The sequence below is a fragment of the Dryobates pubescens genome, chromosome Z (assembly GCF_014839835.1).
Source record: "Dryobates pubescens isolate bDryPub1 chromosome Z, bDryPub1.pri, whole genome shotgun sequence".
Taxonomy (NCBI): Eukaryota; Metazoa; Chordata; class Aves; order Piciformes; family Picidae; genus Dryobates; species Dryobates pubescens.
Window position 1 is genome coordinate 38,880,903 of NC_071657.1, and position 27,960 is coordinate 38,908,862.

Here is a 27,960-nt window from a genome sequence, read left to right on the forward strand (position 1 = left end):
AACATCTTGCCTTACCAGCACTGGAGAAATTTTCACAGATTGTGATGAAAGGCAACTGCCTCTTGCCACAGTGGAAGCTGTAGCTGGTTTTGATCCAGGCACACAATGCTTTAGTTTTATCAGCATGAGCTTTCTCACATGCCTGGCAGGTCTGATTAACTTTTGCAAAACTGCAGCTGAAAGGAAACAAACATAGTGTAAATGAAAAGGAGTCAAAAAAAAAGAAGAAACAATCTCTTTTCTATCATGTCTGTGAATATATTTTACTCCTTTCCCTGGAGAGCCTGGTGCTTGAACAGCGAGTTACTGTGAATTAGTGAGGGTCACTGCCATTGATTAAATCCTCTTTTATGTTTCCTGGTAACTCCTGAATTATAGCAAGAGTTGAGCATACTAATTTAACATTTCATTTTTCATTGACAGTTCCAACAGAAGGAAAAAAGTCTACCAGTCATTTTGAGCAGACAATATGGAATTAAAATAAAAGACAGGAACAAAATGGCATCTCCCATTCATTTCCAAGAAAAATGAAAACAACAGTTGAATTCTTAGGCACAAAAAATTTTGATTCTTGCCATTGTGGTTATTCTATTAATTTATGCAAGATGGGGACTAGGACTATAACAAGTGAAATATGGTAAAATAAGGAATATCGGCTTTTCGTGTCACACCTCTGCAGCTCCCTTTCTTGCATAGTGACGAAAGATAATAACCTTAACTCTTTAATGACTGAATTCAAGTATAAGCACCAATGTCAGTAGTAATGCTATTAATTAGTGCTATTTTTTTGTTGTTGGAAAATACAAATATTGGCATTTAAAAATATTCTCTCTCTCTTTGGGGTAAATATTTGAATATTTACACATGTGCTAATGTAAATATATTTATATATACATAGGTACACACATACACTCAAAAAAATATATATTTAATGTTAGTAGGGTTTGAGTGGTGTCTGGGCATTTGTTTTTCTGAAGGCAAAAATTGTTTTGGTAGCAATTTGGGAACACACTGGAATTTACAAAATTATCCTACAGGATATAGTGTGTGCAAAATGAAAACCAACATATAAGAAGACGTTTTGCAGGAGATTTCTTTCTGATCACACAGTCCTGGGCCTTACCTGATCTTTCCCAGTGCCATTTTAACACATGTGCCTATGCTGTGTATAAAATCTCTATGGATGCCCTCCCCAGAATAGCTCTGTCTCTGAAATGTTTTGCTAATGTCTAGCCGAAGACTTCCTGCCAAGGACTTGTTTTCCACACCAGCAGAAACACATGGAAAAATTTGTCACCTTCCTCTTAATCAGATTTTTTTTTTTTTTTAATTATTAGAGCCTGCTCTGTCCCTATCCTGTGTTCTGCTGGTGGCCCAGCAGGCACCACCTCATTTGCTCATTCACTACAGACCACATTTTCCCAATCACATTTGTTTATACTGCCCTGCATCGTTTGGTTTCCAGGCATCAAGCTTTTCCCGGTTTCCCTGGGATCAGGAATAATTCCTCATATATGGGACAAGCCCCTGTGTATCCAGCTCTTTATACACACTTCTCATAATTATGGCCATAATTATGATGCTTGATTTTTGTCTGATTGGTATAATAATTAATGGCAATTGACAACAGCAAGTCTCCACATACATACAAAAAACAGATATCAAAATATAATCAAGTGTATTGCAACTTGTTAAGACATTTTCTTGTACAAAACTGTTTTGGAGTCTTTTTGATGTCTCAATGAATGCTCCTAATCTGCATGTTATGGAGAATTATATGGACATGCTGCCTGTTCATTTCCTTGGACAATATTAGAGCTCTTTAAGAAAAAAAACACTGCAGCTCAGGGTGCTGCATAGGAATACTGGCTCCTTGGAGGTACAGAATTACAACAGGGCACAGCTGAGCCAGAATGGGCTCACAAGCTATCACCCATCGGCTTGCCAGCTGTAGCTCCCCATATTCACCCTCCTCAATAGTAGAGGTGTTATCTTGAGCCCCAGGGGAAATAAGGTTAAACTAGATGTGTTACCTCAATACTGGAGCATGGTAGAAGCTGGCTTACAGCTAACCTACAGGGTCAAATAAAGAGTAGTGTCTCACAGAAGGATTGTATCTTCTTGTGAAGTCTGTGCTCAGAGATTGGTACTGATTGTGGAATATAAGAGGTCTCTAGCTTAGACAGTCCTACATGGTTTGAGATTCACCCAGGCAAGAAAAAAACTGTTGCTGCAACACTCTGGAAAATGAGATGCATCAGCTGGAACCTTTCAGTGTGTGTGAGCATTTTCAATTCAGTGTCCCCTTCTGGGTCCAAAATACCCTTAATTGATATTGATTCTCTTGACGAGTTTCTAAGCCTGTTGTTTGTTGCCTCAGGGAAATTATATGGCTAAGCTGAGGTTTGAGGTAGGTGTATAATGTGGATTGTAGTTTTTAGCTGAAGCAAAAGCCTTTGCCTCCTGTTAGGGAAACTGTCAAGTTTATATTGATGCTTTTAGCTCCCTGTCACAACAGTTGCACCAGGAGCCTTTGAGTAGCCCCTGACTCATGACAGTCAAAATAAATAAAGCAGCAGGACATTCTCCCTTTCCCTTTCTATATTACCTACCACAGTGTGATGTCTTGTGTCTAGGAGCATACAATGATTTCAGTGTTGTTAATGCTTCATACCACATTCAGAAGAAGCACGTTAGTTTTTGCTAAGGCTGTTTGTGGCTTGCAGGCTGTTAAAACCCATATACCAGGACCCCAAAAGGCCTAACTAGGTTGTCATTAAATGTGCCCTTATGCTTTAACATTGTAGCACATGGATAATCGTTGGTTTTCAGCTGCTGGGGATTCACACTCTGTGGCTTGTTTTGCTCAGCTTCATTTAGCACTGTTTTCCCTTTTGGGGATGACTTAATCTCCAGCATGCTCTTTTATTTCTTTAGCAGTGCCTCCCAAATTGAAGGAAATGAAAAATCAAGAGGCTGCTGTGGGTCAGAAGCTAGTGCTAAGGTGTGAAACCACTTCAGAGTACCCTGCGCTCAGATTCAAGTGGTTAAAGAATGGAAAGGAAATAACAAAAAAAAACAGGCCGGAAAATATCAAGATCCCAAAAAAACAAAAGTAAGTACAGAGGTATTTTTCATAAGCAGGGCTGGGAGGGATGGGAAGAGCTGTTCACCAGAACACAAGCTGGTTAAAAGTGCAAAATAAACAGGTTGTTAATTGCAGTGTCACAAAGTTAAAACTGTGAATTATGGAGGAAGAAAATTTAAGGAAATAAACACTGCTGCTGTTTGGGTTTTTTTAATGAATCAATGAAATAGTAGTGCAACATTAATGTTTCATGAACAATTTTCCTTTTCCAATTTCTATTTATTTTCTGATAGCCAAAGGCTATCATTTTAACCAGTAAGCCTTGGAGACAGGCCATTTTTATACTACTGACAAGAACTGAGGTACCTTGTGCTTATTATCTGAAACCCAAGAACATTCAAAATAATCAAAGCAATGTAAATTTGGAAATATTTTTGAAATTTGCTTTCCAAGCAATCTAGTCCTTAAACATGAACTGTCAGCACTAGTTTCAAATGCCTTACACAAACTTGCAGTAGTCCTTTACCAGAGGCATTCCTACGCATGCAGAACACAGCATGGGTGCAGCAGATGTCAGATAAGTAGCAAAGCCTACAAATCTCATCCTCCTGGCTGCATATGAGTAGTGACCAGTGCCAAAAGATGTCTTGTGCCTTGTTTCTGCAGGGAAGAAGCTACAAAATATGTTTTCTGCACTGAACCAGGAGAACGTTTTTGTTGTTTGGACTCTACCTTGCTGTTGTTAGGTTAGAAAGTTTCAATGGTGACCACTTGTCCATGAAAGAAAGCTATGAGAATCTGTTTGAACACAGCCTTTCAACTCTCACTTCCACTCTTAGAAGGCAGGGCTGCTATCAGCTGCACTGGGCCATCCCTTCTCTTGATACAAGACACTGTGGATTTGAGTTAGGCTCCCCAAGAGATCTTTCCAGGGTGTCAAGTGCCCTCATACATTTTGTCAGGTCATATAACTCATCAGGCAAAACAACAGCCAAAATTAAACAGGTGCTTAGCTTTTCAGTTATTCAGGTTGAAGACCAGGTGTCCTGTCCTCACTTGAATTTCTTGCATGCCAGCCTGGGGCACAAGGTGAAACCAGGAGTGCTGCAGAGCAACCACAGCCATGCCACTGTCACACAGTTGGCAAGAAGGAACCTGTGATGTGTCCTTCCAGCATGTGTGAAATGGAGCTGTTCCAGGTGGCAGATAGCCTGGCAAATTGTCTGGACTCATTGTCAGGGCCGTATGTCTCCGTCAGAGTTGTTTTTTCAGTCTTTTCTCTAAAGAAAATATTCGGGTCAGAGCATGACCCTCAGATTCCCCAGCAACACAGTGTTGCCTATGAGAGGCAAATGGTTGTTTTCGCCTCTTACACTTTGGTTGATGCTAACTGACCAAACACCATGGAGCCAGGATTTCACCTTCTGATCCTGAGCTTTATCAGATCAGTTTCAGCACTGAATTAGTAACTGCTGTCTGCCAGCTCCCTTCTTTTTTTCCCTTCTACAAAACTTTGAGGAACTGGCAGAAGGGAAACTGGCTAATAACCGGGTTTTAGAACATCTATGTGGAACACATGAGACTGTTTTTCATGATGTATACCAAAGGATACTTAAAATTTTCCAAAATATATATAATGGGGAAAAAAAATACAGTGGGTTGGTTTGTTTGGTTTTGGTGTTTTGTTTCTTTTTCAAAATGGAAATCTGAAGTCCTATTCCTGCACCATAAGTGGTCAGAGTACAGGCTTTGATCTGTATTTCATGCTTCTTTGTGCTATCCCAGCCACAAGAGTATCACTCATGGTTAGCATTTTTCTCTTCAGTTTTCTGTTTTAAAACAGAAACATCAGTGTGGAGCAGAGAAGCCCTTCAGTTAGAAATGTGAAAGTCACTAGATGTGGAGTACAAAATGGAGAAAGACAAGAGAAGTTTGCTGACATCTGAATGATTTTGCTTGAATTTCTACTTTGCGATTTTAGATTGGTGATGCATCAGGAGCTTGCCATTGCTTCTTTTGCTGTTTATGTGTGCTTCCAGGACTGAATATATGTGAAGAGCTTAAAATGGAGATAGATTTCATTTTGACAAAAAGTAGGACAGGCACATGTTCTAAAGGAAAACAGAAAGAAATGCAATGCAAACTAATGCATAAAAAGACATGTAGATTACAGTTTAAAAAAAAAATCACCGAAAAACAAAGCAAAACAACGACAAGAAAAAAAAACCAACACATTAAAAAGATCTCATCACAAATAAAAGAAATATCAATGATCAATAGTTTTTTTTTCCCCACTTACTTTCTGTGTGGATTTTTTTCTTGACAGCATATTGATAAATGTTTGCCATGTTCACATGCTGCCATATCATTACAATAAGTATCTTAGCATGATTTTTTTACTATTACCAAGTGGGGGAAACATCAACTAGAAAGGCTACAGTAATTGTTTAGCTGTCTGGGGTTAATGTCTGTTTTAAAGGTCAAATGGCTATGCAAAAATTAATCTATGTTTCTGAAGAACAATTAGCAGGCAGGGTACAACTCCAGTCCAAACACTTGAGAATAACGCTTTCTAAGTATCTACAAAAGCCTGAAAAAGTTTTTAAGTAGTGCCCAATTTCCAGATTTCCACATTGTGCAAGAAATCACCTTTCTCATATTGTGGCAGCAGAATGAAACCTGTTCAATACTGAGTTCTGGCTACTTAGCATTAGGGGTTTTAACAAATTGTAAAAATATCTGGCAGAATGATGAAGTGTCTTAGCTCAGAAAATGAAAACTAAGACCTTAGCTCGGCAGCTGGAGTAGGCGTGAAAAAGATAATACTGCAGCCTGGTGTTTTTTGGTGCATTTGGCTGATGTATACACTACCGTTTCAAAGGATTTGCAGTCGCTGACTCCATTTTCCTTCTTAGAAGACCCTCTGGCAAGACAGGCTTCCTCAAAGCTTAGCCTTCTGAAGACTGCCTTGTATGGAAAATGAACTCAAGGGATCACTCTTAGCTTGCTAGACTGATTTCAGGATGGTTGATTCAGAGGGAACAGAATCCTGACATGTCATGACAAGACAGTACAGCAGGTGAATTGTACTGAATGACTGTTTCCCTTCTCATTACACTGGAAAGTCAAGAGAAACTGCCTAAGTTTATATTTTAATAAAATGTGTTGAAAGTGCTCGCTTTCCACATCAGATTTGTCATGGAGAAATAACCTGCAGTCAGAGAGCCTCTGCTGCTCTTGTGATTGTTGTTGAATCATGATGCCCCAATTGATTGATCTACATGTCCAAGCTCTGAGCTTTTGCTTTGTGTCTATGAAAGTACATTAAAAGATTTGGCACTGCACAGGGGCTTTTCACCTGCTAGCTAATTTTCCCATGACTGATAATTCTCTAATTTCAAATCCAGGTGAAGCCTGCTCATTTGTAGTTTGGGTAATGCGCTAAATGGAGTAAGGCTATCTTCACGACATGAAAAGAGACTCCTTTGTTAAGGTTGGGGGTTTTGGACAGAGGGAAGGTATTTTCCCCTTCACTTAGCTGATGGCTTTGGATGTAATAGTGCTTGAGAAAGCTTTGTGTGCAAGTGCCCTGTTCCTTGGGCAACATCCAAGCTTAGCCTGGATATTTGCCTGAAGACAAGCAATTCTGGATGACAAATTGAGACTGGAAGTAAAATGAATTCAAGCAGCCAGATAAGCTGGGCTGGGTCTGCATGTTGCAGATGTATTTCTTTCCCTTCCATGTGTGAATACAAACTCAGCAATGTCATGGTAGGAATGAGCTAAAGATATAGCAGAAGTAAATCTTATAAGGACAAGCGTTGTTTTAGTATAACATTGTATAGATTGATAAAAGGACAAGTGTTTGAACACAAAGTCCCATGTCAGGGGTTTTAAGTGAGTACTGTCGTGAGTACTGAATTGCAAGGGAGCTGCTTCATTTACTGACATTAGAGACTTTTTCTGCTCTGTTTTGCATTATGTCCTGATATGTCTTGATAATATTCATAAAGCTATTAATATTAATGTTTTTTTTCCTTCTGTCAGAGACAAAACACCTTACAGAGTTTTTCTAAAAAACAAGGGTAAATTTGGCTTGCTAAGAGTAGACTTGTAAGTAATACCATTACTTCATCTAATATTATTTTAAAATCATAAAAGGAAGACACAACTTCTCAACTTCCCCCCAGGTATCATGCCAAAAAAAAAAAAAAAAAAAAAAAAGATAATGAAAATAAATATGCAGGGCAAAAACTTTGCTCTAGAAACCAAGAGGGCCACAAAGGTGGTTTGCATTACTCAGCAGCATATAGAGAGGAAAAGGGACTGCAGCAGACATATTGCAGTGGGTGCCCAAATAAAAGTGATATAGCTGTAGCAGTGACTCTTGATCATCAAAACACTGAACCTGTTTACATTGCCTTCTGAAGCATCCTGAGGTTGCAGCCTGCTTTTCATCTAGGCAAATGTCTGCATGCATGGCTGAAAGATAACCTGTCTAATATTGAAAATACAATATGTCCATGCAAGCTGTTAGGTGGTGCAGAGTACTGCCAGACATTCCTGGATAGGCCCTCAACAGGCAGTAGCAGAGACAGGTGTGTAGATAACTGACAGGAAGATTAAAAAGCCGGCCGTTTCTGCTGTGGTACAAGCACAGCTCTTAGTCAGGTTCAAAATTCCCATGCAAAGACACATTAACTTTCACCTTCTGGATACTTCTGACAGTGCTTCAATCATGGTTTTTTCTCATATATTCATGGCTGCCACTAGCTAGAGTGACTTCTTGTATGCCTTCTGAAATGCAGCTTAGCTAATTCAGCATGGGAACCAAGCTCTCAACATTGCCTGTGAAGCAAGCCCAATCAGTCAGCTATTAGTTGTTTACCATTTGAGCAAACATGAGCAAATTGCTAATCCTGCTTTGGCTGCTCCTCATTTTTGCAAACCCAGTGGCTTCTTTCATGACATGAGGGGAAAGTCTTGTAATGTGGCTTCCCAGGAGAGCTGTGGTCCACCTAGCACACTGCTCACACTCCATGAGGACTGGCACTGACTCCTCAGTGTTAGGATCTTCTCACAGAATCAGGGAAGACTGAGCTGCCAATAAACATATGTTTAATAACAGATGGGTGGGATAGTCTATTGTGCTGAAGGGAGGAATGGCTGACGAGTGGTTTGGAAAGTGCCACTGAACATTTTGGTTCCTCCAGAAGCCCCCTTGCTACAAAAGACTTGTTTCTGGCCTGAATCCAGCCCCGTTCAGTGGATACCAGAAGGGGTAAACAGTTGTTATTTCTGCATGGATAGTTAGGAGACATGGCTGTGGTGAAGCAAAGCAACTCCCCAAACATTGCTTAACTTAATACTCATTGCTAGACATGCTGGTGGCTACAACCTTTTGGAGTGAAGACCTCTGCCTCCTGGGGATCAGTCTTTCATGTTGGGGTAGGCCACTCTGGGGAAGCCAGTGCTTGTGCATTCTACAAACTGACTATTCTGTAGATAAATAAGCAGGCTTTTGTACAGGCAAGAACTTCCCCAAGGCACTTTTAAACAGAAACTGGGAACAGCAATGATGTGTGCATTTTCCCCAAGCAAGTCATTCTCCGCAGTCTATGTAATGGGATTACTGCCATCACAAATTGGGGACCCCTTAAATGACACCAGAACATATTCCTACCAAATTAATGGATAGGCAGGAGTTCTGCATTTTAAAATCTAATCTTAAAACCTTGGAGACTGATTAAATTATGTTTCTTAGCCAGGAACAAAATGTAGCTTCATGCAAATTGTGCTGCTGCCCATAATTTGTTGTTAGCTCTGCAGAATGATTTACTATTGGGGTTTCAGAGGTTGTTAAAGAGAGTGGTATGTCCTAATCTCATGATTATTTAGTCAGATGTTGGAAACTGCCGTGCTTACCCAGACCTCTGCTAATGGTGATATGAATCTGTAGGAAAGGGTAATCTATTTTATTATTACACCTATCTCTTGTGGCATCTGGATAGCCAACAATTCAGCTGAGAAAGGAAGGTTGCTTTTCAGATGTTATTTATGAACAAAGACTCTTCTCAAGCAGAGAAGCATAAACAAGTATCTTTACTGGAGTTCACTAATATGCTTGTTTTCCAGCAGCCTGTAAGATACTTTTTTTTTCCCCTTAATTCTCTTCCATTCTTTTTTAAACTGAATAGTGTTAATCTGTCAGTAAGAATGGAAGAGAAAACATTTTGTTTTGAGAGGAAAACAAACAAACAAGAACTGCAATAGTTAATTCAGTGACTATTACTCCAGTACAGAATGTTCACATGTTTGTTTCTGATTTCACAGGAAGTACTCTGAGCTTCACATTTACAGAGCCACGCTGGCTGACGCTGGGGAATATGCATGCAGAGTGAGCAGCAAACTAGGGAATGACAGTACTAAAGCCAGTGTTATCATCACAGACAACAATGGTAAGGGTGGACTCTCTTTTACTATCATGTTCATAAAAACCATGTATTAAAGCAGCCTCCAGGACAAAACTATTTGAGGCAGGGGAAAGATTTACAAGTGAAGTGGAAATAGTGAAGTCTGGTGTACTAAGAAAATTAATCAGGCCTGCCTTGTCTGGTATGTGGTTAAGATGTTCCATTTTCTTTACCCAGACGAATGGGATGCCTCTATGGATCTCAAGAGAGATCAGCATTTTCTGTGACACACTTTTAAAGACCAAGTCAAAGACACAATCTAAATAGTCAAGATAAGAAGACTATGAACATATTATTCTTTGTCATTACGTGATAATGTTATGGCTCTGATTACCACCATTTTTACTTTTACAGATGTTAATACGTTGATTTCTAAAATAATAGAGAGAAAGGCATACATATATTAGAAGACATATTATTCACAGGCTTGAATGCAATTCAGGTACTCTAATTCAGATACTGTGATTTAAATTTATTTCTTGAGAAGCGGAGTTTTTCATGAGGCAGATAGCATTCAGTCTTAACCAAGTGACTTAAAATTATTGTAGACTGCTATTTTTGCAGGGGTCCTTTCCATTTAGCTTACAGGATGCTCCAATTCCTTCTGATGGATTTTTTTTTTTTTTTTTTTTTAGTATTTTCATTGTACGTAAATGTTTCAACAGTTTTTGCTCCTTGCAAGTACATTGGAGGATGTATTTCAGCTGAAGGTGTTTTTTCTTAACTGTGACATTGGCTAAGTCAGCTCAAATAAATCAAATTCAAGTATCTAGCCATTTGTGAAGTATCAAAAAACATTCATTAACAAACAAAGGAGAATTTCTGTATGTGTCTGAGACATGTTTAAAAATGTTGTAATGGGAATTTACTGGGGATGCTTTTAGGTTCCACATAGTGCCCTGCAACAGAAGATAAGTATTTAGATAAGTAGAAAAATAAACATTAACCTTTGCCTGTGGGATTTTTCTTCGGCTAGCTGCTGCTTTGTGATCACACATGGATTATTTGACTATATTCACTTTGTGTACTCACTGTTCTTTTCCATCAACTGAAAAATCTCAAGTGCTAGGATTTCAAACTAGCTGTATGGTATAATGATCATGATCAGATGTCAGGAGACTGATACAAAAGATCAAAGGCTATTTACCCAAATGTTATTAGGAGGAAAAATTGGTAGGTGTTTCTGGGTAGCTTTGTAAATGTGCTTGGTTTCTATGAACACATATTTCTGTTGCTCATTAGCTGCTTACATGGAAAGCTCCTATACTGCTTCCAAGATACTGGAGTTTCCAAAACTTAGCTGTAGACACTGTGCCTGAGCAATGATAGACATAAATGGGGGGGCAGGGGGGGGTATGGAGGGGGAAGAAAAGGAAAAAAAAAGAGCTTGTCTTTCCTTTGTTACATTCTCAGACAAGGAATGATGTCATAGCTGGGGATTGCATGTGGGACTTCATTCCTACGCTTCATGACATGGATTTTTCAGCTTTGTTTTGGACTGTCATGAATGACAGTGAAACATTCCTGCTGCAGGAGGAAAGAAGCTTGATTTTGAATGAAAACCTTTACAGAAAAGCTATGTTATACCATATATAGTGGATATGCTAGAGTTTGTCTAATCTTGTTGGAAAATGTAACACATCCACACATGCAAGCTCCCTCAAATGCAGGGCTTGCTTGGGTCCGATCTAAACCCGACAGCTGGTGCTAGTCTGTAAAAATCTGAACTGAAAGCTCAGTGATATCTGAACTGGAACATCTCAGTGATATTTGATAATCTATAATCAGGCATGGTAGCATTCACTGGTTGAATAAATCAATTGTGTGTATTTGGTTGCCACACATATATCTGAGCCCTTTCTGCTTATTGTTGCTTAAAAATTACCAGTAAACTTGTTCCTTGTTTTCCTCCCAATGATGGAATTTTCCACCTGAATTTGAGGAACAGCAGGGGTAACATCTGGTGACCCAAGAGCAATGAATCCCTAAGGCCTTAGAGGGTAACATCTGCTTTACAAACAGGGATAGACCACTTGCATGGGTGACCTCCTCACCCCTTCTTCCCCTGCATTTTCTGACCTCTTCCCCTTGCTAGCTTAATGACAGATTTGGGATCCAAACTCTTTAATGAGCCCTGAAGGACAGTCATTACTCAGGTCCTATATATCTGTGAGGTCCTCCACTGTTCACAAGAACAGTTGTGAGAGGAGAGGGGAAAAAAAAAAAAAAAAAAAAAGAAGAAGAAAGAAAATCCCTAAAACAAAACAAAATAAAACAATTCAGCATATTTAGTGCTAATTTGTGCCACTAAGCTTTTGGAGAAGACCTTGACATCCAGTGCAGCCCAGGAGCCCCTGTGGAAAACTAGTGTATGGGGATCTGAGTGAGCTGAACCTCTCAAGGTAGGCAAAGAGATTGTTTCCTTCCACCCCCAGCTGATACAATGACAATGGGGTAAAGAAAGATACCCCAGAAGATTTGACTTTCTTATAATCGTACTGACCTCCTCTGCTATGTAGACTAGAACTTTGTTACCTTGAATTTAATGATCCCACAGATTCACAGGCTGTATCAGATTGGAAGGCGTCCTCAAAGGTCATCTTGACCAACACCTCTGCAGTGAGCAGAGACACTTCCAACTATATCAGGATGCCCAGGACCACATCATACCTCATCTTGAGTGTCTCCAGGGGTGGGGTCTCAGCCACATCCCTGGGCAATCTGTTCCAGTATTTTACCCCTCACTGTAAAGAACTTCTCCTTTTGTCTAACCTAAATCTACCCTGCTCCAGTTTAAAACCATTGCCTTTCATCCTATCTCTGTTAGCCCTTCTAAACAGTTCTTCCCCAACCTTCCTGTAGGCCCCCTTCAGATATTGAAATGTAGTTATAAGGTTATAGTTATAAGCTTTCTGTGCTCCAGTTTGAACAGCCCAACTTCTCTCAGCCTGTCTTTCTAGAAGAGGTGCTCCAGCCCTCTAATCATGTTTGTGGCCCTCCTCTGGACCCACTCCAGCAGGTCAATGTTCCTCTTGTGTCCCAAAGCTGGACACAGTACTCCAGGTGAGGTCTCTTCAGAGCACAATATAGTGGCAGAATCACCTCTCAAACAGCAATTGGGCCTCATCTGATCATATTTAGTATCATGAAGGTTTGTGGTTAGTGCCGTATGTGCAGATTAAAAATATAATGACTACATAAAAAGGTATGCAAACTACTTTTTACCAGTCTTAGTAGCAAACAGTGGAAGCTATTCTGTACTCCTTAAATACATGAGTATTGCTTGCCTACAGGACACGAATGACCTTATTTTCATTCACTCTACTTCATGTATGCTCCCCTAAGAAAGATTGTAACTAAGGTCAGAATAGAAGCAGGAAGCTCTCCTGGAGTTGTACAAAGAGTGCACAGGTTTTGTAATGCAACAGTAGCTGTACTTTTGCACCCTAACTTCTCTCTTTAGCCGGGCAGAAGTTAATTTTTTCATGGCCTTTCTCATGAACATAAAATGTTACTGTGCTTACTAGATAACACCAAGAGATCACTTCACACTACTGACAAAGTTTTCCATTTCATGTTTGAAAACTCGCTCATAAAATCCCTTGTCTAGACAACTAGATAAGTGACCTTGTTTTCTGAAGAGCTGAGCACACCACAGCTCCAGCTGAATGTGGTATCAGACTTCTATGCTAAAACCTGTTGACCTGAAGCTTTTGCCACTCTAAAGATGTTTGCTGTGCCCAGCATAATTCTGGATGTAAAAGGGTTAATTCCTGCAGAGGTATTTAAGATACAAGTTTATGGTGCTGGGTAACTGCTGGGTTGTGTGCAGAGTATTGTGTGAGCACTCATCCTGTGTATCTATATAAAGTGAGTTGATACAGTTTGAGTCATCACTGTGGGTGGCTTAGACAACTTTGCCTGAATTGAGGGGAACAAGAAGTGATCAGGTGATCTGTTCAGGTAACTCAACTGTAGACAGAGATGAACTTCTGTAAATGCATTAGTTACACAGTGGTGGCTAGTGCAAGCTTCTGGTTTTGCATCCATAGGACTTCCAGCTCTGAGTTGTGCAGTCATCAATAACTACCTGCTATTCATTAAAGTTTAGTTTACCTTCCTCTTCTGAAGGTAGCCAAATGTCAGAGAAATAAGTAAATAAAAATAATGCCTTACATCTATTGTCTCTAGACCATGTGGCCAGCTGTGAAATTCTTCACGTGCAGGAAAAGTTCTTTGTACATTAATGTGAGACTTCATTAAAGCAGAAGATCTGTGTATCGTTTATCTCTCTCTAACATAGTTACAGGTGACCAGGGTCCATAGTTTGGTTTTAGCTAGCTGGTGTAATGGGGCAGATTCTCACCTGGTGCAACTCAGCATACCTGAACCAATGCCACTGATTTGGACATCTGTATAGAGAGAAGTATCACCATCAAGCATTCTGGTGTAGCAATGCCCCTAAGAGTAGCTTTGAACTTTTCCTTGCAATCTGACATACATGAATTGAGGGTACTCTTCTAATCTGATTTGGGGTGACAGTTACTTGAAGGACCAGAAAAAAGGTGAAAAGCACTGTACCTTTAAGAAACAAAAGGTCAGTTTATCCATTGGATCTCCTTGTGACTTTGGGCACACATGCCTGCATGCCTCTAAGGCCTTACTCACCTTCTATGCTCTTGCTCCCTACTCTGCTGTCTGCAGACCGAGTAACAGAGATTTTGGGTACTCCGGTTTTCTCAAGGTGTATGCTAGCTTGTGTCATTCTTTGTATAATTCAGAATGTGTCATGGGACTGGCAAAACCAATGCAAAAGTTTTAAGTCTTACATTGCTGCAGGATGACAGAAAGTTTGTTTGGAGCTCTAGTTCAAGGTGTTCGAATCCTCATCAGAGCCCAGGTTGTTGTCCCTGTCAGGGTCCTTAGAGCCACCTTCAAGACCTGAACTAAAAACCATGAGTTCAACCTAAATTTTCCTTCTGTTTTCTCAAGCAGGTTTTTTGCATTACACCTTTGGCAAACAAAGTTGGGGGGGAAGGCTGTGAGAGTGTTCAGCAGGCTTTTTCTCTGGAGGAAAGTCTGTCCTGCAGAGGAGGACCTCCTGCCTCCCTCAGAAATGTTGCAGCTGAGTGTCCAGGCACTGAGTTACCTCCTATTAGCAGCCAAAACAAAGCTCCCTATGTGGAAGTTTGGACCAAGATACCAAGCCCAGCAAGGCGGTGGGTTATAGTGAGTTCTGTGGGGGTTGAAAGATTTCTGTCTTCATCTTGCCAGAAGAGACAGCATGAGATGGAGCTGACCAGGGTACTAAGGAAGTAGGACTGAGAGGCTGCACGGACATCTGCCTTAAAGCACCCCTGAACAACGATCTTTTGTCTGTTCTTCAATATTTTCACATAAGAAAGCCCTAGTACAAATATATCCAGTTTCAGGAAATAGCACTCAACAAAACCAATGCCCTTAGAAATGCCAGGGGGCAGAAGTGAATGTAGCATCTGAGGTAGCTGTTCCATGGGGACTTAAACATGATGACATAGACAGGGCTGTGGGATGCTGTTTCCATACCATTTAGCAGACTGCAGCAGCAGCTGCTGAGTATCATGACTGAAAAATGCTTCTGGCTCATCCACCTTGGGCAAGTATTGACAGCCCCTGCAAGTAGCCTCTTTTCTCTCTACTTCTTATATTTAAATGGCTCTTCAAGTGGAATAAAATGTCTCTCTTACTATTGTGGTATACTGCCCTAAATAAGCAATACACACAAATTTTGCATCTTCCAAATGTTAGCATCCACTCTTAATGTTGCTAACATGAATGTTACTAGTGGGACTTGGTAACATGTGACTTTGCCACACATTTTACAAATGTATTTCTCAGCATGTTTCAGATGTGGGAGGCTGCGTCTGTATTTTCAACTAGCAGAGAAGCTTCCCACCAGCGTTTGTACTGACACAGCTGTGCTGGGGAGGCAGCTGTAAGAAATGATCCATCGAGCTCAGCATGGGTACTAAACAGAACATGGTTTCTTTAATGGTGTAAGAAAGATTTGCTCCAGTTGTGCCAGATGCTGAGCTACACACCTGTCAGACTTGTTCTGTCTCCTGTTGTGACTGGGAAAAGCGAATTGCTCAGACAACCCAGCTGCATAACAGCGTACTAACTCCATACCCCAAAAATGGTCCCAAAAGCTCTCTGGCTGCAGGCCACTGTATTCCACTGTATACTGATGATACTCATTTCCATGCCACACATCACTTGCTGTCAGGGAAATGTTGCATAAAAAGTTCTTTCACATTAGGGAGATGAAGCTGGGATGTACTGCCTGGACAAACAAGTTTCCCCAAGAAAACTGGATGAACATGGGGCGGGGAGGGGGGTGGGGTGGTGGAATGCAAAGCAAGAGCTAGCAAGAAAGACATTAAAATTCAGGGTCAACACTAAAATTAAATGAGAGGGATGTTGAAGGGAAGACAGGTGGACTGAGTTTTGTCTCTGGCCAAGTTTCTGTGGATTCTGAAGACAGTGAACAGAGGGCTATCTGATCCAGAATTACAAAGCAGAGTAAAGTCATTCCTAAGTTGCCTTTTACCTAAATCTGTTATGAGGCTTTTTCCTAAATTATTTTTGTGCAGCCTGCCTGAGGGCTGGTGGTGGCCCCTGAGAATTCAGGGCACGACTTCTTCCTTGGCATTTGTGGCCCTTTTCCAGCTGTGGAATTGAAACTTGTGCAGCAGTATTGAACTGCACAACTATGAGGCTGAAAAGTGTTTTGAGAACTTGGAGAAGACCAAGACTGCTGATGCAACCAAAGGCCAAGTTATTCACGGCTAGGAAACTACACACAGTTGTGGCTGGTGGCTTGTGGTGTCAGCAGCACATGGGCACATAAATGGTGTAATTGGAATGAAACCTCTGTACAAGTCTGTGAAGAATAATCAAAGGCTTTCTGATTTGTCCTGTCTGCATTCTTCGAGGCATTAACTGGGATCCAAACACAGCATCATCATCCCACATAGCCATTATCCAGTCCAACATGTGCATTCAAGAAGTCCATTGCATTATGTTACTGCATAGGATCAGTGTGGAAGAGCAGCTTTTTCTTATCTCTTCAACAAAGCAGCTGTTTCATTTCCATCACAGAGCCCCCAGCAGTCATTCTGTGAGTTTTTGCATGTGTGACTTAGAAGACTTCCCTGAAATGGCAACTGACATTACTGGATGTGCTTACTAGCAATTCAACGGGAACAGGAAGACATCTTTGCAAAATTTATCTGCCTGCAAGTATAAGAAGTGAATCCTCACACTGACGCCTTCCAGAAGCAGAGCCATCTGCATGATTTCTTCTGTTCTCACTGATCTTTTATTCCCAGAGGAGAGAGATTGAAAAACTGATTTCTTTCAGAAGAAACAGGCTTTTTTTATTCCTCAGTTCTACTCTTAAACACCATCTCTTTTCATTTTTTCCCAAAACAAAACTTTTGCAAGCTGGTGTCTGATTTTGCATCCTTGCCCACTGAAGCAGAATTTAAGCTGGCTTCGTTGAGCATCTTTTTGCCTTTCACCCTGTCCATTCTTGGAGTGGAATGCTGTTAGAGGATCATCTGATTCAACATTATAACTTCTTGTTGCCTTTTGTGTTTTCCAGAGAACACCAGCAAGACACAGGTATCAACAGAAGGGACAAAAACTTATTCACGTAAGTTGAATTAAGAGCGTCTTTCTATCACTTTCTCTTGATTTCTTCTTGAAACTGCTTCTGCAGCTTTGGAACTGCTCCGTCTTAGCAGAGAACAATTCACCTACATCCAGCACCTCAGTACCTGCATACTGCCTTGAATACTGGAGCTACTTCAGAAACCGAGAAATTAATGAAGAAGGGTTAAACATACTTTTCTATACCCTGAAGCTGTATTGAGGATGTTAACTTTGCCTGCAGTTGTCAGCCTGCAGCAGCCCTAGTGAAAAAGTATTTGTTAGGAATTGGATTTCAAAAAGCACTTGTTGCTCCTGTTCCTGTAAATCCTAGCAGCTGCATATGAATTTGCAGAGGGTATTGATGTTTCCTCCAGAAAGTCTGTTGCCTAGAGTGCACTGTCCCTCAGGGCTCTACATACAATTCCTGACACCTCTGTGGAGCCTGTGAATGTAGACAGGTACACTGTCAGTAGTTTAACCACTATTGGAAGCTGTCTTGGCTTCAAGAAGGAAACAGTCTCCAAATGGTTTCCTTTCAGGCTGGTGACATTTTGCTTTCAGCATCCTACCTGCAGCTATGGATGGCACACCTCCAGAAGTACTCCTGGAACTGACCCCAGGGAGAAGTTGCTTTCACTATTTTAACTTTCATATATGGCCACAATACTTGCAGTAGTCTGTACTGCTGATTTTGGCTGAGGGAGCTGTGGATAAGCTGAGCATCCCAAGGATTTACAAGATGCACACATTTTGCTTGGCAAAGAGTGTGGGGTCCTACTAGCTTTTTTGAGAAAACTATGTCTGGCAGAGACAGATTTTAGTGTGAGATGACAGTGTTTTTTAGGCTGGATCAAGGAAAACAGTGTGATTCCAAGCTTTTGCATTTAGCATGCCTGCAGCCTTTCCTTTGATGCATCTGCGTGTGTGGTGACCTACTTCTGAAATCTTGGCACTGCTGCCTGACAGAAGAGCCATTGGATGTGCCCATATTCTTTCATGTTCTCAGTGGGGCCTGTCACCGGTGCTTCACTGGATGTATATGAGACCACATAGCTAATAGCAAGTCTCCTGTAACTGTTGAAACCGTTTTTGTTCAAAGGAGGTGACATGCTGGTCATTGACTCCACTGGGCTTGCCCTGCCTTCTCCCTTGTATAGCAAGAATGCAGTCCCTGAACCTCCCTCCCTTCTTTCCCATGAACGTTCTTGAGTTGTCTCTTTCCCTGCTTATCCCCCTTCCAGTGCCTGCTGTTTCATTACTGTTCTGTGCTTTATTGCTATTGTGTGAGTGGAGAGGAGGAGGCTGAGATGTGCAAAATGCTGGCTGCATTCCTGACGAATCACTGCACCAGCAGATTTCATGCCAAGCAGCAGATCACTGTTGTACTGAAGTAGACCAGAATGCAATTAGTTTGGTAGCTGCTTGTTGAGGTATTCTTATGGAGCTCTGAGTAGGTCTTTGCTATGCAGCTGGAGTAGAAACCTGACAAGTCCCAAACCCAGTCTGGTTCTGGTTTTCCCCCTCTTCTCACCAAGGTCTGTGTCCAGATCATGTCAGCTTTCTCTGCCAGTATGGGAGTCTCCTGCTAAGCAGTAGTGTTCAGCATTTAGAGCACTGCATTTTGTTTTCCAGGCCTTGCAAGTACAAATAAGCTATTAGTATGGTGCTCCTTTAATTGGAGATAGGCTATTTTGAGATGACAGTGTTTAAATGACCAGGTCTCTTGAAGCACTATTCCAGTTTCTTTGTGAAGATAGGAGGACTTACAAAGTGCTCTTAACTCTTAGGTGTGGTTTTAGTCTGCCTAAAAACTAACTATTAGATGAAGAATCATCTTTTCTGGCTGACATGACATGTTGCAAATATTTCACTGCAGAATACGCAGTATGCCTGATCTGCTCCCAAGGATCCACAGGCTGATTGCTAGCCACCTTGACTTTCTATATCCCTCTCCACAGTGGCATATCACATCACTGTTGCTCTCTCCACAAATTCTTTCTTCCATCTGATAGTGCTCCTCAAGTACACTCTTGAGTTCTTTATTCATGTATGATGCTGTCTGTTTTTCTGCACTCTTAAGCGAAAGCCCATGCAGCCACCAAAATATGTGGCTGTGGTTTGCTGTCTGGTTTGCATTCCTACAACACAGCAGGTTCAGCCTTAGCTTCAGGATTGCTTGCTTATTCCATTAACTATTCTGAGTGCTTTCTTTGTGTGATTTGCTTTGAGGTCCATTTCCTCCAGCTGTTTTACAAGATCATTTGCCACCTTGAAAAATACTTTGTATTGTCACCACTTTGGGGCTGATGCTATGTCCCATTTTGGTCTAGGAAGTGTCCTGCTCTCCCCTCCAGCTACATCTCTCTGAAGAGATGGTGGTATTCATGGCTCCTGCTCTTTTTCAAGTCCCAGTGGTCCTTACCCGTAGTTGTGATACACCTGGTGGCCTAACTGTTCATTTGGAGTTGTTTGAGAAGATGAGTAGTGTCTTAGGGCTAACACATGAAGCTTCAAGACCCATTGCTTTCCACTTTCACCTAATGCTGTCAAAAACAGCTGAAAACTTTGCTCTCTCTTTGCCAGTTTTCTCCTGGCTTTTCCTCTCAGGACTGTAGAGCATTTTTGCTGTAACTGATTATTCACAGTGTGCCTAGGACATGCTGTACTGACTTTGAAGTTCTTTGCTTTCTCGAGCTATGTCTTTTTTTCTCTTCTTTGGTGGTTTTCTGATTACTGGTGGGGGGGAGGAGTGGGGAAAGAAATAAAAGAAAACAAGATCTACTAGGGGAAGATGTTCAGGCTTCTCCAGCCTAACAATATAGCTGTGGCTGTATTCTTACAACTTTGTTGTTACTTCTCTGTGTTACAGAACCCATGTTTAAGATACAAGCTTCAACAGAAGGAGCAAACACTTCCTCCTGTAAGTATCCACAAGTTGTTAAAATCATTGCTGGCAGGTCTCACAGGTATATTTCTCAGTCTGTAGCTCAGAATGTATTGAGGGTTAAACACTTTCCTTCAGGAAGGTCAAAGCATACATTTGGGAAGGACAAAAGAGGAAATTGCTCCAGTGTTTTCTACCTGGAATTTGCTTTCTTCTTCTTCCCAGGCAAGATATACCTTCAAATGTTGTGTCCTCTGCCTCCCCAACCCCTGGCCTAGGTTAGCTGGAGCATCCTCAAGTCCCACCATCTCCAATTATGGTGCTTTTCTTTTCATCCCCATGATTGCGGGTGCATGTTTGAGCTCCCTGGGCTCTTTCTGTTGTGGCCCTCTGCTCTTTAGGAAGAGGATGAAGAAGGAAAGAACAGCTTTTTATTCATCTTCCCTTAACTAGGACAGAGAATCAGAAACCATTCCCCTTCCTTGGGAAGAGTGGTTGTGTCTCTGCTGATACCAGGAGCACACTGGGAGCTGCAGTGAGGAAGATGACTCTTTTCATCCTCTGTAGTGATACTTGCCAGGAAAGCATGGTTTACAGTCAGAATTCTTGAGAACCATCAGGAAGACCTTTCCAGCTCTTTACTAGACCCAAATGTCACCATCTACCCAGCGTGATTTTGAGCAGTCTGGAAGGACAGTTCACACAAAGTCAGCAGGACTTTGGGAGTTAGGGTATTGACCTTCTTTTAAGGCAGTAAGTATTGCTGGCTGCTGGAAACAGGGTGGTGGGTGCCTGTGGGTGAGAATTAGAGGGAAGGCCAACAAGGCTGACATGCTGGTTGGAATCTGTTATAGACCATCCAACCAGGATGAAGAGGTTGATGAATTGTTTTATAGGCATCTAGAGGCTGTCTCAAGATCACAAGACCTTGATCTTATGGGTGATTTTAACCTGCCTGATATCTGCTAGGAACTTAACACAGCAGAGAGGAGGCTGTCTAGGAGGTTCTTAGAGTGCATGGAGGATAGCTTCTTATCCCAGCTGCTGAGTGAGCCTACCAGGGGTAAGGCTTTGCTTGACATACTTTTTACAAATAGAGAAGGGCTGTTGGGAGATGTGGTGGTTGGAGGCTGTCTGGGGTCCAGTGACCATGAAATAATTGAGTTTTCAGTGTGCAGTCAAGCTAAGAGGGGCAGCAACAAAACCTCCACTCTGGACTTCCAGCAGGCAAACTTCAGGTTGCTTAAGGAACTAACTCAGAAGGTACCTTGGGAAACAGCCCTTAAAAACAAAGGGGTCCAGGAAGCCTAGACCTACTTCAAGAAAGAAATGTTGAAGTCACTGGAACAGGCTGTGCCAATGTGCTGGAAGATGAGCTGCCAGGGTAGATGGCCAGCCTGGATGGGCAATGAACTTCTGAATGAGTTAAGGGGAAAAAAGAGGCTGCATCATCTTTGGAAGAAAGGAGAGGTTACCCATGAAATGTTTAAGGATGTTGTTAAGTTGTGTAGGGAAAAAAAAGAGAGGCAAAAGCCCATTTAAAGCTTAGACTGGCCACTGCTGTGAAGGACAACAGAAAATTCTTCTACAAATACATTAATGGCAAGAGGAGGGGCAAGGACAACCTCCACTCCTTAGTGGACATGGAGGGAAATATTGGAACAAAAGATGAGGAAAAGGCAGAGGCACTTAACACCTTCTTTGCCTCAATTTTTACCAGCAGGACATGTTGTCTTCCAGACAACTGACCTCCTGAGCTGGCAGATGGAGTCAGAGAGCAGTATAGTTCCCCTGTGATCCAGGAGGAAGTAGAGACCTGCTTAGCCACTTGGATCCCCACAAGTCCATGGGACCAGATATGATCCAGCCAGGGTGCTGAGAGAGCTGGCAGATGAGCTGGCCAAGCCATTCTCCATCATTTTTTAACAGTCCTGGCTCACTGGAGAGGTCCCAGATGACTGGAAGCTGGGCAATGTGATGCCCATCCACAAGAAGGGCTGATTGGACAAGACAGGGAATTGCAGATCTGTCAGCCTGATCTCAGTGCCAGGCAAGATTAGGGAACAGGTCATCTTGAGTGCAATCACACAGCAATAACAGGATGGCCAAGGGATCAGGCCCAGCCAGCAAGGATTTAGGAAGGACAGGTCCTACCTCACCAACCTGATCTCCTTCTATGATCAGGTGACCCACGTGGTGGATGTGCGGAAGGCTGTGGATGTAGTCTACCTGGACTTCAGCAAGGCCTTTGACACCATCCCCTACAGCAAACTCCTGGACAAGCTATCAGCCCTGTTCCAACCTGGTTAATTCTAAAGAGATAGACCAGCAGTCCAATCCACCCTTGCAGTTCCAGTGTTGCTGTAAAACATGGTGTGTTCTTTACAGCAAACTCTACATTGATGCCCCTAATCACATCCAGTAACTACTGTATCAAAGTGAGGGGAAATGGTCATTGCTAAATCTCTGAACACAGTATTCTGAACCATTTTTAAAATTTATATTATATAGAAAAGATTCATATGTGTCTGTGTTTTCAAGGAATTTTATAAATCTGATAGGTTATTTAAAAAGACCTTCTGCCAGAAAGATTTACTGGGTTTAGCCTTCTTTTCCCTCTGATGAATAGCAGCAGGCCGGAATAACTCCTGGGCAACTTAAACAGTCATTTCTTTCTGCTCTGTTTTGTTCTGAGTTGCATTGATGTAAATTGGGAGTAGTACTATTCAAGTCACTAAAAATGTCCAGGAGAGGAGACAGCAGTATTGGATATTGATGTGAATGCTGGTACTACAAAGCAGGAGGGAGACAATGGCTATTGCTAACAGATGTGAATGTGTACTCACACTGTAGAATGATGAGGGATCTGAGTCCAAGTACTTATTCAAAAGTTGCTATGGGGTTTTCATTTCTGATTTTCAGTGGGACATGTCCATTTCACACTTGTCACTGTCAATCTTGTAAAAGCTACAGGAGATAAAATAAACTGTTTCCTTTTACTTCTCACACAATAGCAGATGTTTCAGAGAACATGCCAGCATTGTCAATGTTGGCTAGATGCTAGGAAAGACGTGATATCAGCAGAGTGATTCAGTAAGATCCCTGGGACCTTCACAAGTGAAAAGACACATGTCACATTTTGCTTTTTTGGAGTTCCAGTGAGCAAGAGGTTAAAAAAAATCCCATTTTTGTAACATACTCCACAACAGATATCCTCTACTCTTTTACGTGCATATGTACCTAAATTCCTCAAAATCCAGCCCATTTTGAGAGTGTGAGCTTCCATTCTTAAGAAGGGAAAGATTGTGATGTATGTCCAGTTTCACATAAAGGGCTGGTAATAAGGTTGGGGGGTCAGTAATCCAAGGGAGGGAAAGGAAATTCGTGCTTTTATGTCCTGTTTTATATTGTGAGATTTTGTGGCACTGATTGCTCATGATGCCTCTCACAGGTAGAATAGAATGGAATAGAATAGAATAGAATAGAATAGAATAGAATAGAATAGAATAGAATAGAATAGAATAGACCAGACCAGGTTGGAAAAGATCTTCAAGATCATCGAGTCCAACCTCTCATCCAACACTATTTAATCAACTAAACCATGGAACCAAGCACCCCATCCAGTCTCTTCCTAAACACCTCCAGTGATGGCACCTCCACCACCCCCCTGGGCAGCACATTCCAATGGCCAATCACTCTTTCTGTGAAGAACTTCTTCCTGACATCCAGCCTAAACCTCCCCTGGTGCAGCTTGACACTGTGTCCTCTTGTTCTGGTGCTGGTTGCTTGGGAGAAGAGACCAACTCCCACCTGGCTACAGCCTCCCTTCAGGTAGTTGTAGAGAGCAAGAAGGTCTCCCCTCAGCCTCCTCTTCTCCAGGCTAAGCAACCCCAGCTCCCTCAGCCTCTCTTCATAGGCCTTGTGCTCCAAACCCCTCACCAGCTTTGTTGCCCTTCTCTGGACACATTCCAGCAAGCCAACATCCTGCCTGCCTGCCTTCTCTTCTACTCCAACCCTAGAATTATTCCATATATATATTATTTTTTGTACCATGCAATATTGAAACCTAAGTTTCAACTTTTGTTTTTGTTGACAATGGAGCTCTTTGAGATACATTTTTTCCTGCTGAATGAAGTGAACAGAAGAACAGTGCCTGGACCACTCTCTGCCTTCACTACCAAGGACTGCAGAGGCCATTCTTAAGTCCATCAGAGCAATTTGGGGATGAAAGATCTTTTTCTTCCCTTGTTTCTAGGACTGCAGCACTCTGGGGGAAGAAGGCTGGAGGAAATAAGACTTTCTACTGCTCTGGAGTTTCAGTGGAAAAAGAAAATATGAGACGTCACCCTAGTGACTTGGTTTTATGGGCTCTATCCACTCTGTATTCAGGACTAGAAAAACAGAACATAGTTGTTTTTTACTCTTCTGGGATTTGTTAAAGAATCTTGGCCTCTCATCCTGACAGGCAAAACTAGCATATGTATGGCAGTCTTTCTATTCTTTAGAGAAGTGGTCTCAGAACTTGCATTGTTGTTTGTAAGCACAATGTCCTTGTAAAAAAATTCAAAAGCAATTGGATTCCAAGGTTAAAGTCATTAGCACTGTACACAGCCTCCTGGAGGAGGAATTCTGCAGGAATATTTATCTGGTGCAAGAGGGGAGAAGAGAAATGGTGGGATACAACCTGTGTGCAGTGACCCCAGCACCTATTTCATGGGAACCATCTGCAGTATTGTACAGGTGTACAGACCAGGAGTGATGAGGCACCTTAGCTTTCTGTTTCTATGGGGAGCAATGGTTTGGAAACTCTTGCTCTGAGGCCTGAACTGGATCAAAAGCCAGGTATTTACAGCAGTAGAATATGAAGAGTCCAAACTGAACCAAAGTATGTAGCGTGCATTCCTGACTTGCAATCACAGCCAGAAGTACTTGTTTAGTTACACATTGCAGCATTACCTTGTTTAGGCTATCTGCTAAGGACTGCTCCCTAAAATGTTTTTGGAGTTAATTCCTTGAACAAAGAGCCAGGGCATACTCCAGGTGTTTCAGAACTGATTGTTTTAAACTGGGATTCTCAGTTCAGATATGTCTGCTCATGCAAGACAGTGAGCCAGCAACCGTGGTACTGGATGTGCTTGGAACATACCCTCTGCAGCATATATCCTCCTGTCCCCTAGCCAGTTGATATGATGCCCAGCTGGAGTTAGAAGTATGGATGAAGAGCAAGTGGGAGGCTGATCCCACCACGGTTGTGGTTTCTTTTCCAGAAGAGTACAATGCAAGTGTGGTTAGCTTTTGATTGTAGATTACTCATCTGTCACATGGATGACTTTAATCTCATTTTCCCACAGATTTTCATGCTGCTCCCTAAAACCTGCACAGAAATTTTAAAAATATCAATTTGAGAATAACTCACATGTGTCAGTTTGGACTACCCATCTCTTCTTCCCAGAATTATTACTTTGCAGGCTCCAAGCCTGGTACATCAATGGTCCTTCCTAACACTTCATGTTTTCATTGTGCAATAGCAAATTCCAATCTTATTATTAAATGGAGAACAGATATAGCAGGTAGAAAGGAGGCATGAAAAGACTTTTCACCTGTCACCTATTCTCAAGTACAATACTAAGATGCTATGTTAAAAATGTTTGATACTGAGGAGTAAAGCCTTCTGCATGGTGTTATGGTCATTGGGTAATAGAGTACTTTTAGCAGGAACATTTTTGCATATACAAGTATGTAAGTCATCTTAGCAAGCAAGTTACATTTCTGCTAGTTTCTACTTTCCTTCATCTCATGAAGTGAACCCACTTCTCCTCCCTTGTATTTATTTATGTAGTATCTGACAGGACTCCACTTTCCAAAAACATTAATTTAATCTAATGCATACAAATCTGAATCAGCACTTCTGCAAGAGAGAAAGCTTGGGCCCTCAATAAAACACATTTAATGTGGCTGCTTCTTGTACCTTCAGGATACTTTTCCAAACCTCTAAAAATCTTCTCATTTTGTTGCTATTTCAATAAATCCTCTAAAATGTCATCTTAATTTCTTACACATCTTTAGACCACTCAAGTTGTCCTGCTATCTTATGTTTGGCACTTTTGGTTACATTTCTTTATTATTTTAATAGATACCTACATGAGTTTGCTTGTCTTTGATGTGTAGCTGAAACTTCTGGAGTCAAGAAAAGGCAAATGAAGAGTGAAACTCCACTCTGAGGTCTTTCCTACTTTTTTGAGGTCATATGTGAATTGCAGTTCTTTTAGCATACAATGTGACTTGGTGACCAGGTATCTTGCAATATACTGCAGTACAGAACCTACCAAGTTTCTGCATTAATTCAGTTTACTCTGTTTTGTTTGGCTTCATTTATTCTGAATTTGACAGATATTAATTCTAATATTCCTTCAACAACTTAGAGGCAAAGAAGATTGGACAGAGCTACAGCACATTGCAAGGCTCAGAAAAAATTCAGGGAATACTGCCTAAACATTGAACAGGTGTTTAACTTCATTCATCCCCAAAAGCCTCCACTGGTGGCAGCTCAGTAACTCCTGAAAGGCAGGTACCTTTGGCCCATTGATCCAATCTATCATACTCCCTCGGTAGAGCCTCCCTGCCCTTATGAATGGAATGCAATGGAATGGAACAGAATGGAATGGAACAGAATGGAATGGAATAGAATAGAATTGAATTGAATTGAATTGAATTGAATTGAATTGAATTGAATTGAATTGAATTGAATTGAATTGAATTGAATTGAATTGAATTGAATTGAATTGAATTGAATTAACCAGGTTGGAAAAGACCTTTAAGATCATCAAGTCCAACCTACCATCCAACACTGTCTAATCAACTAAACCATGGTACAAAGTGACCCATGGAGATCAACACTCCTACCTAACATGGTCTCATCTGCAAACTTACTGATGACACACTCTGTATCTTCATCAAGGTCATCAATAAAGATGTTAAACAGCCTTGGTCCCAACACTGAGCCCTGAGGAACACCACTTGTGACTGGCTGCCAGCTGGATTTAACTCCATTGACCACCATTCTTTGGGCCTGTTCACCCAGCCAGTGCTTTATCCAGCAGATCCTGTGCTCATCCAAGCCATGAGCAGTCAGTCTGTCCATGAGAATTCTGTGGGAAACAGCATCAAAGGCTTTTCAAAAGTCCAGGCAGGCAATATCCACAGCCTTTTCCTCATCCAGTGGTCAGGTCATCTGGTCACAGAAGATCAGGTTGGTCAGGTAGGACCTGCCCTCCCTAAACCCATGATGACTGGGCCTGTTTCCCTGGCTGTTCTCTATATGGTGTGTAATGGTGCTTGAGGTGACCTGCTCCATGACCTTCCCTGGTACTGAGGTCAGACTGACAGCTCTGTAGTTTCCTGGATCCTTCTTTCTTGTAATGGGCGTTAAATTTCCTACTCTCCAGTCCACTGGAACCTCCCCGGTTAGCCAGGACTTCAGGTAAATAATGGAAAGTGGCTTGGCAAGAACATCTGCCAACTCCCTCAGCACTCTTGGAATCTCCCAGGAAAGGTCTTGGGCTTCATCAACTGCAAACAGATTGTAAACTCTGACACCTAGGTAACTGGAAGTGTCTCAGCCTTTGATTGGATCAGTTTCTTAAAAGTAAGAGCAGAGGATAACACAACATTAGATCTTCAGAATAACCTGTAAAGCACATGGCTTTGAATAATTTCCTATTTACTATAGTGATCTGTGTAACAAAAGTAATATGTCAAAAGCCATAAGCAGAGCACTGTATAAGTAAATGTGACCTTTTCATAGATGTATGGCTTTGAAA

The 27,960-nt window shown here is 41.6% G+C and overlaps 1 protein-coding gene across 3 annotated transcripts in view; it reads left to right on the top strand.

The window, feature by feature from the left end:
* The window catches only part of NRG1 (neuregulin 1), a 178,329-nt gene that overhangs the window by 30,087 nt on the left and 120,282 nt on the right, over positions 1-27,960 (top strand). Inside the window, exons 2-5 of one of the 3 annotated variants that reach the window (XM_054178399.1) lie at positions 2,938-3,115; positions 9,422-9,546; positions 17,207-17,257; positions 20,126-20,176. In XM_054178399.1, coding sequence (XP_054034374.1) covers positions 2,938-3,115; positions 9,422-9,546; positions 17,207-17,257; positions 20,126-20,176 — 405 coding nt within the window. The remainder of the gene's footprint in view (positions 1-2,937; positions 3,116-9,421; positions 9,547-17,206; positions 17,258-20,125; positions 20,177-27,960) is intronic. The other 2 variants (XM_054178401.1, XM_054178403.1) reach the window with 2 other exon arrangements.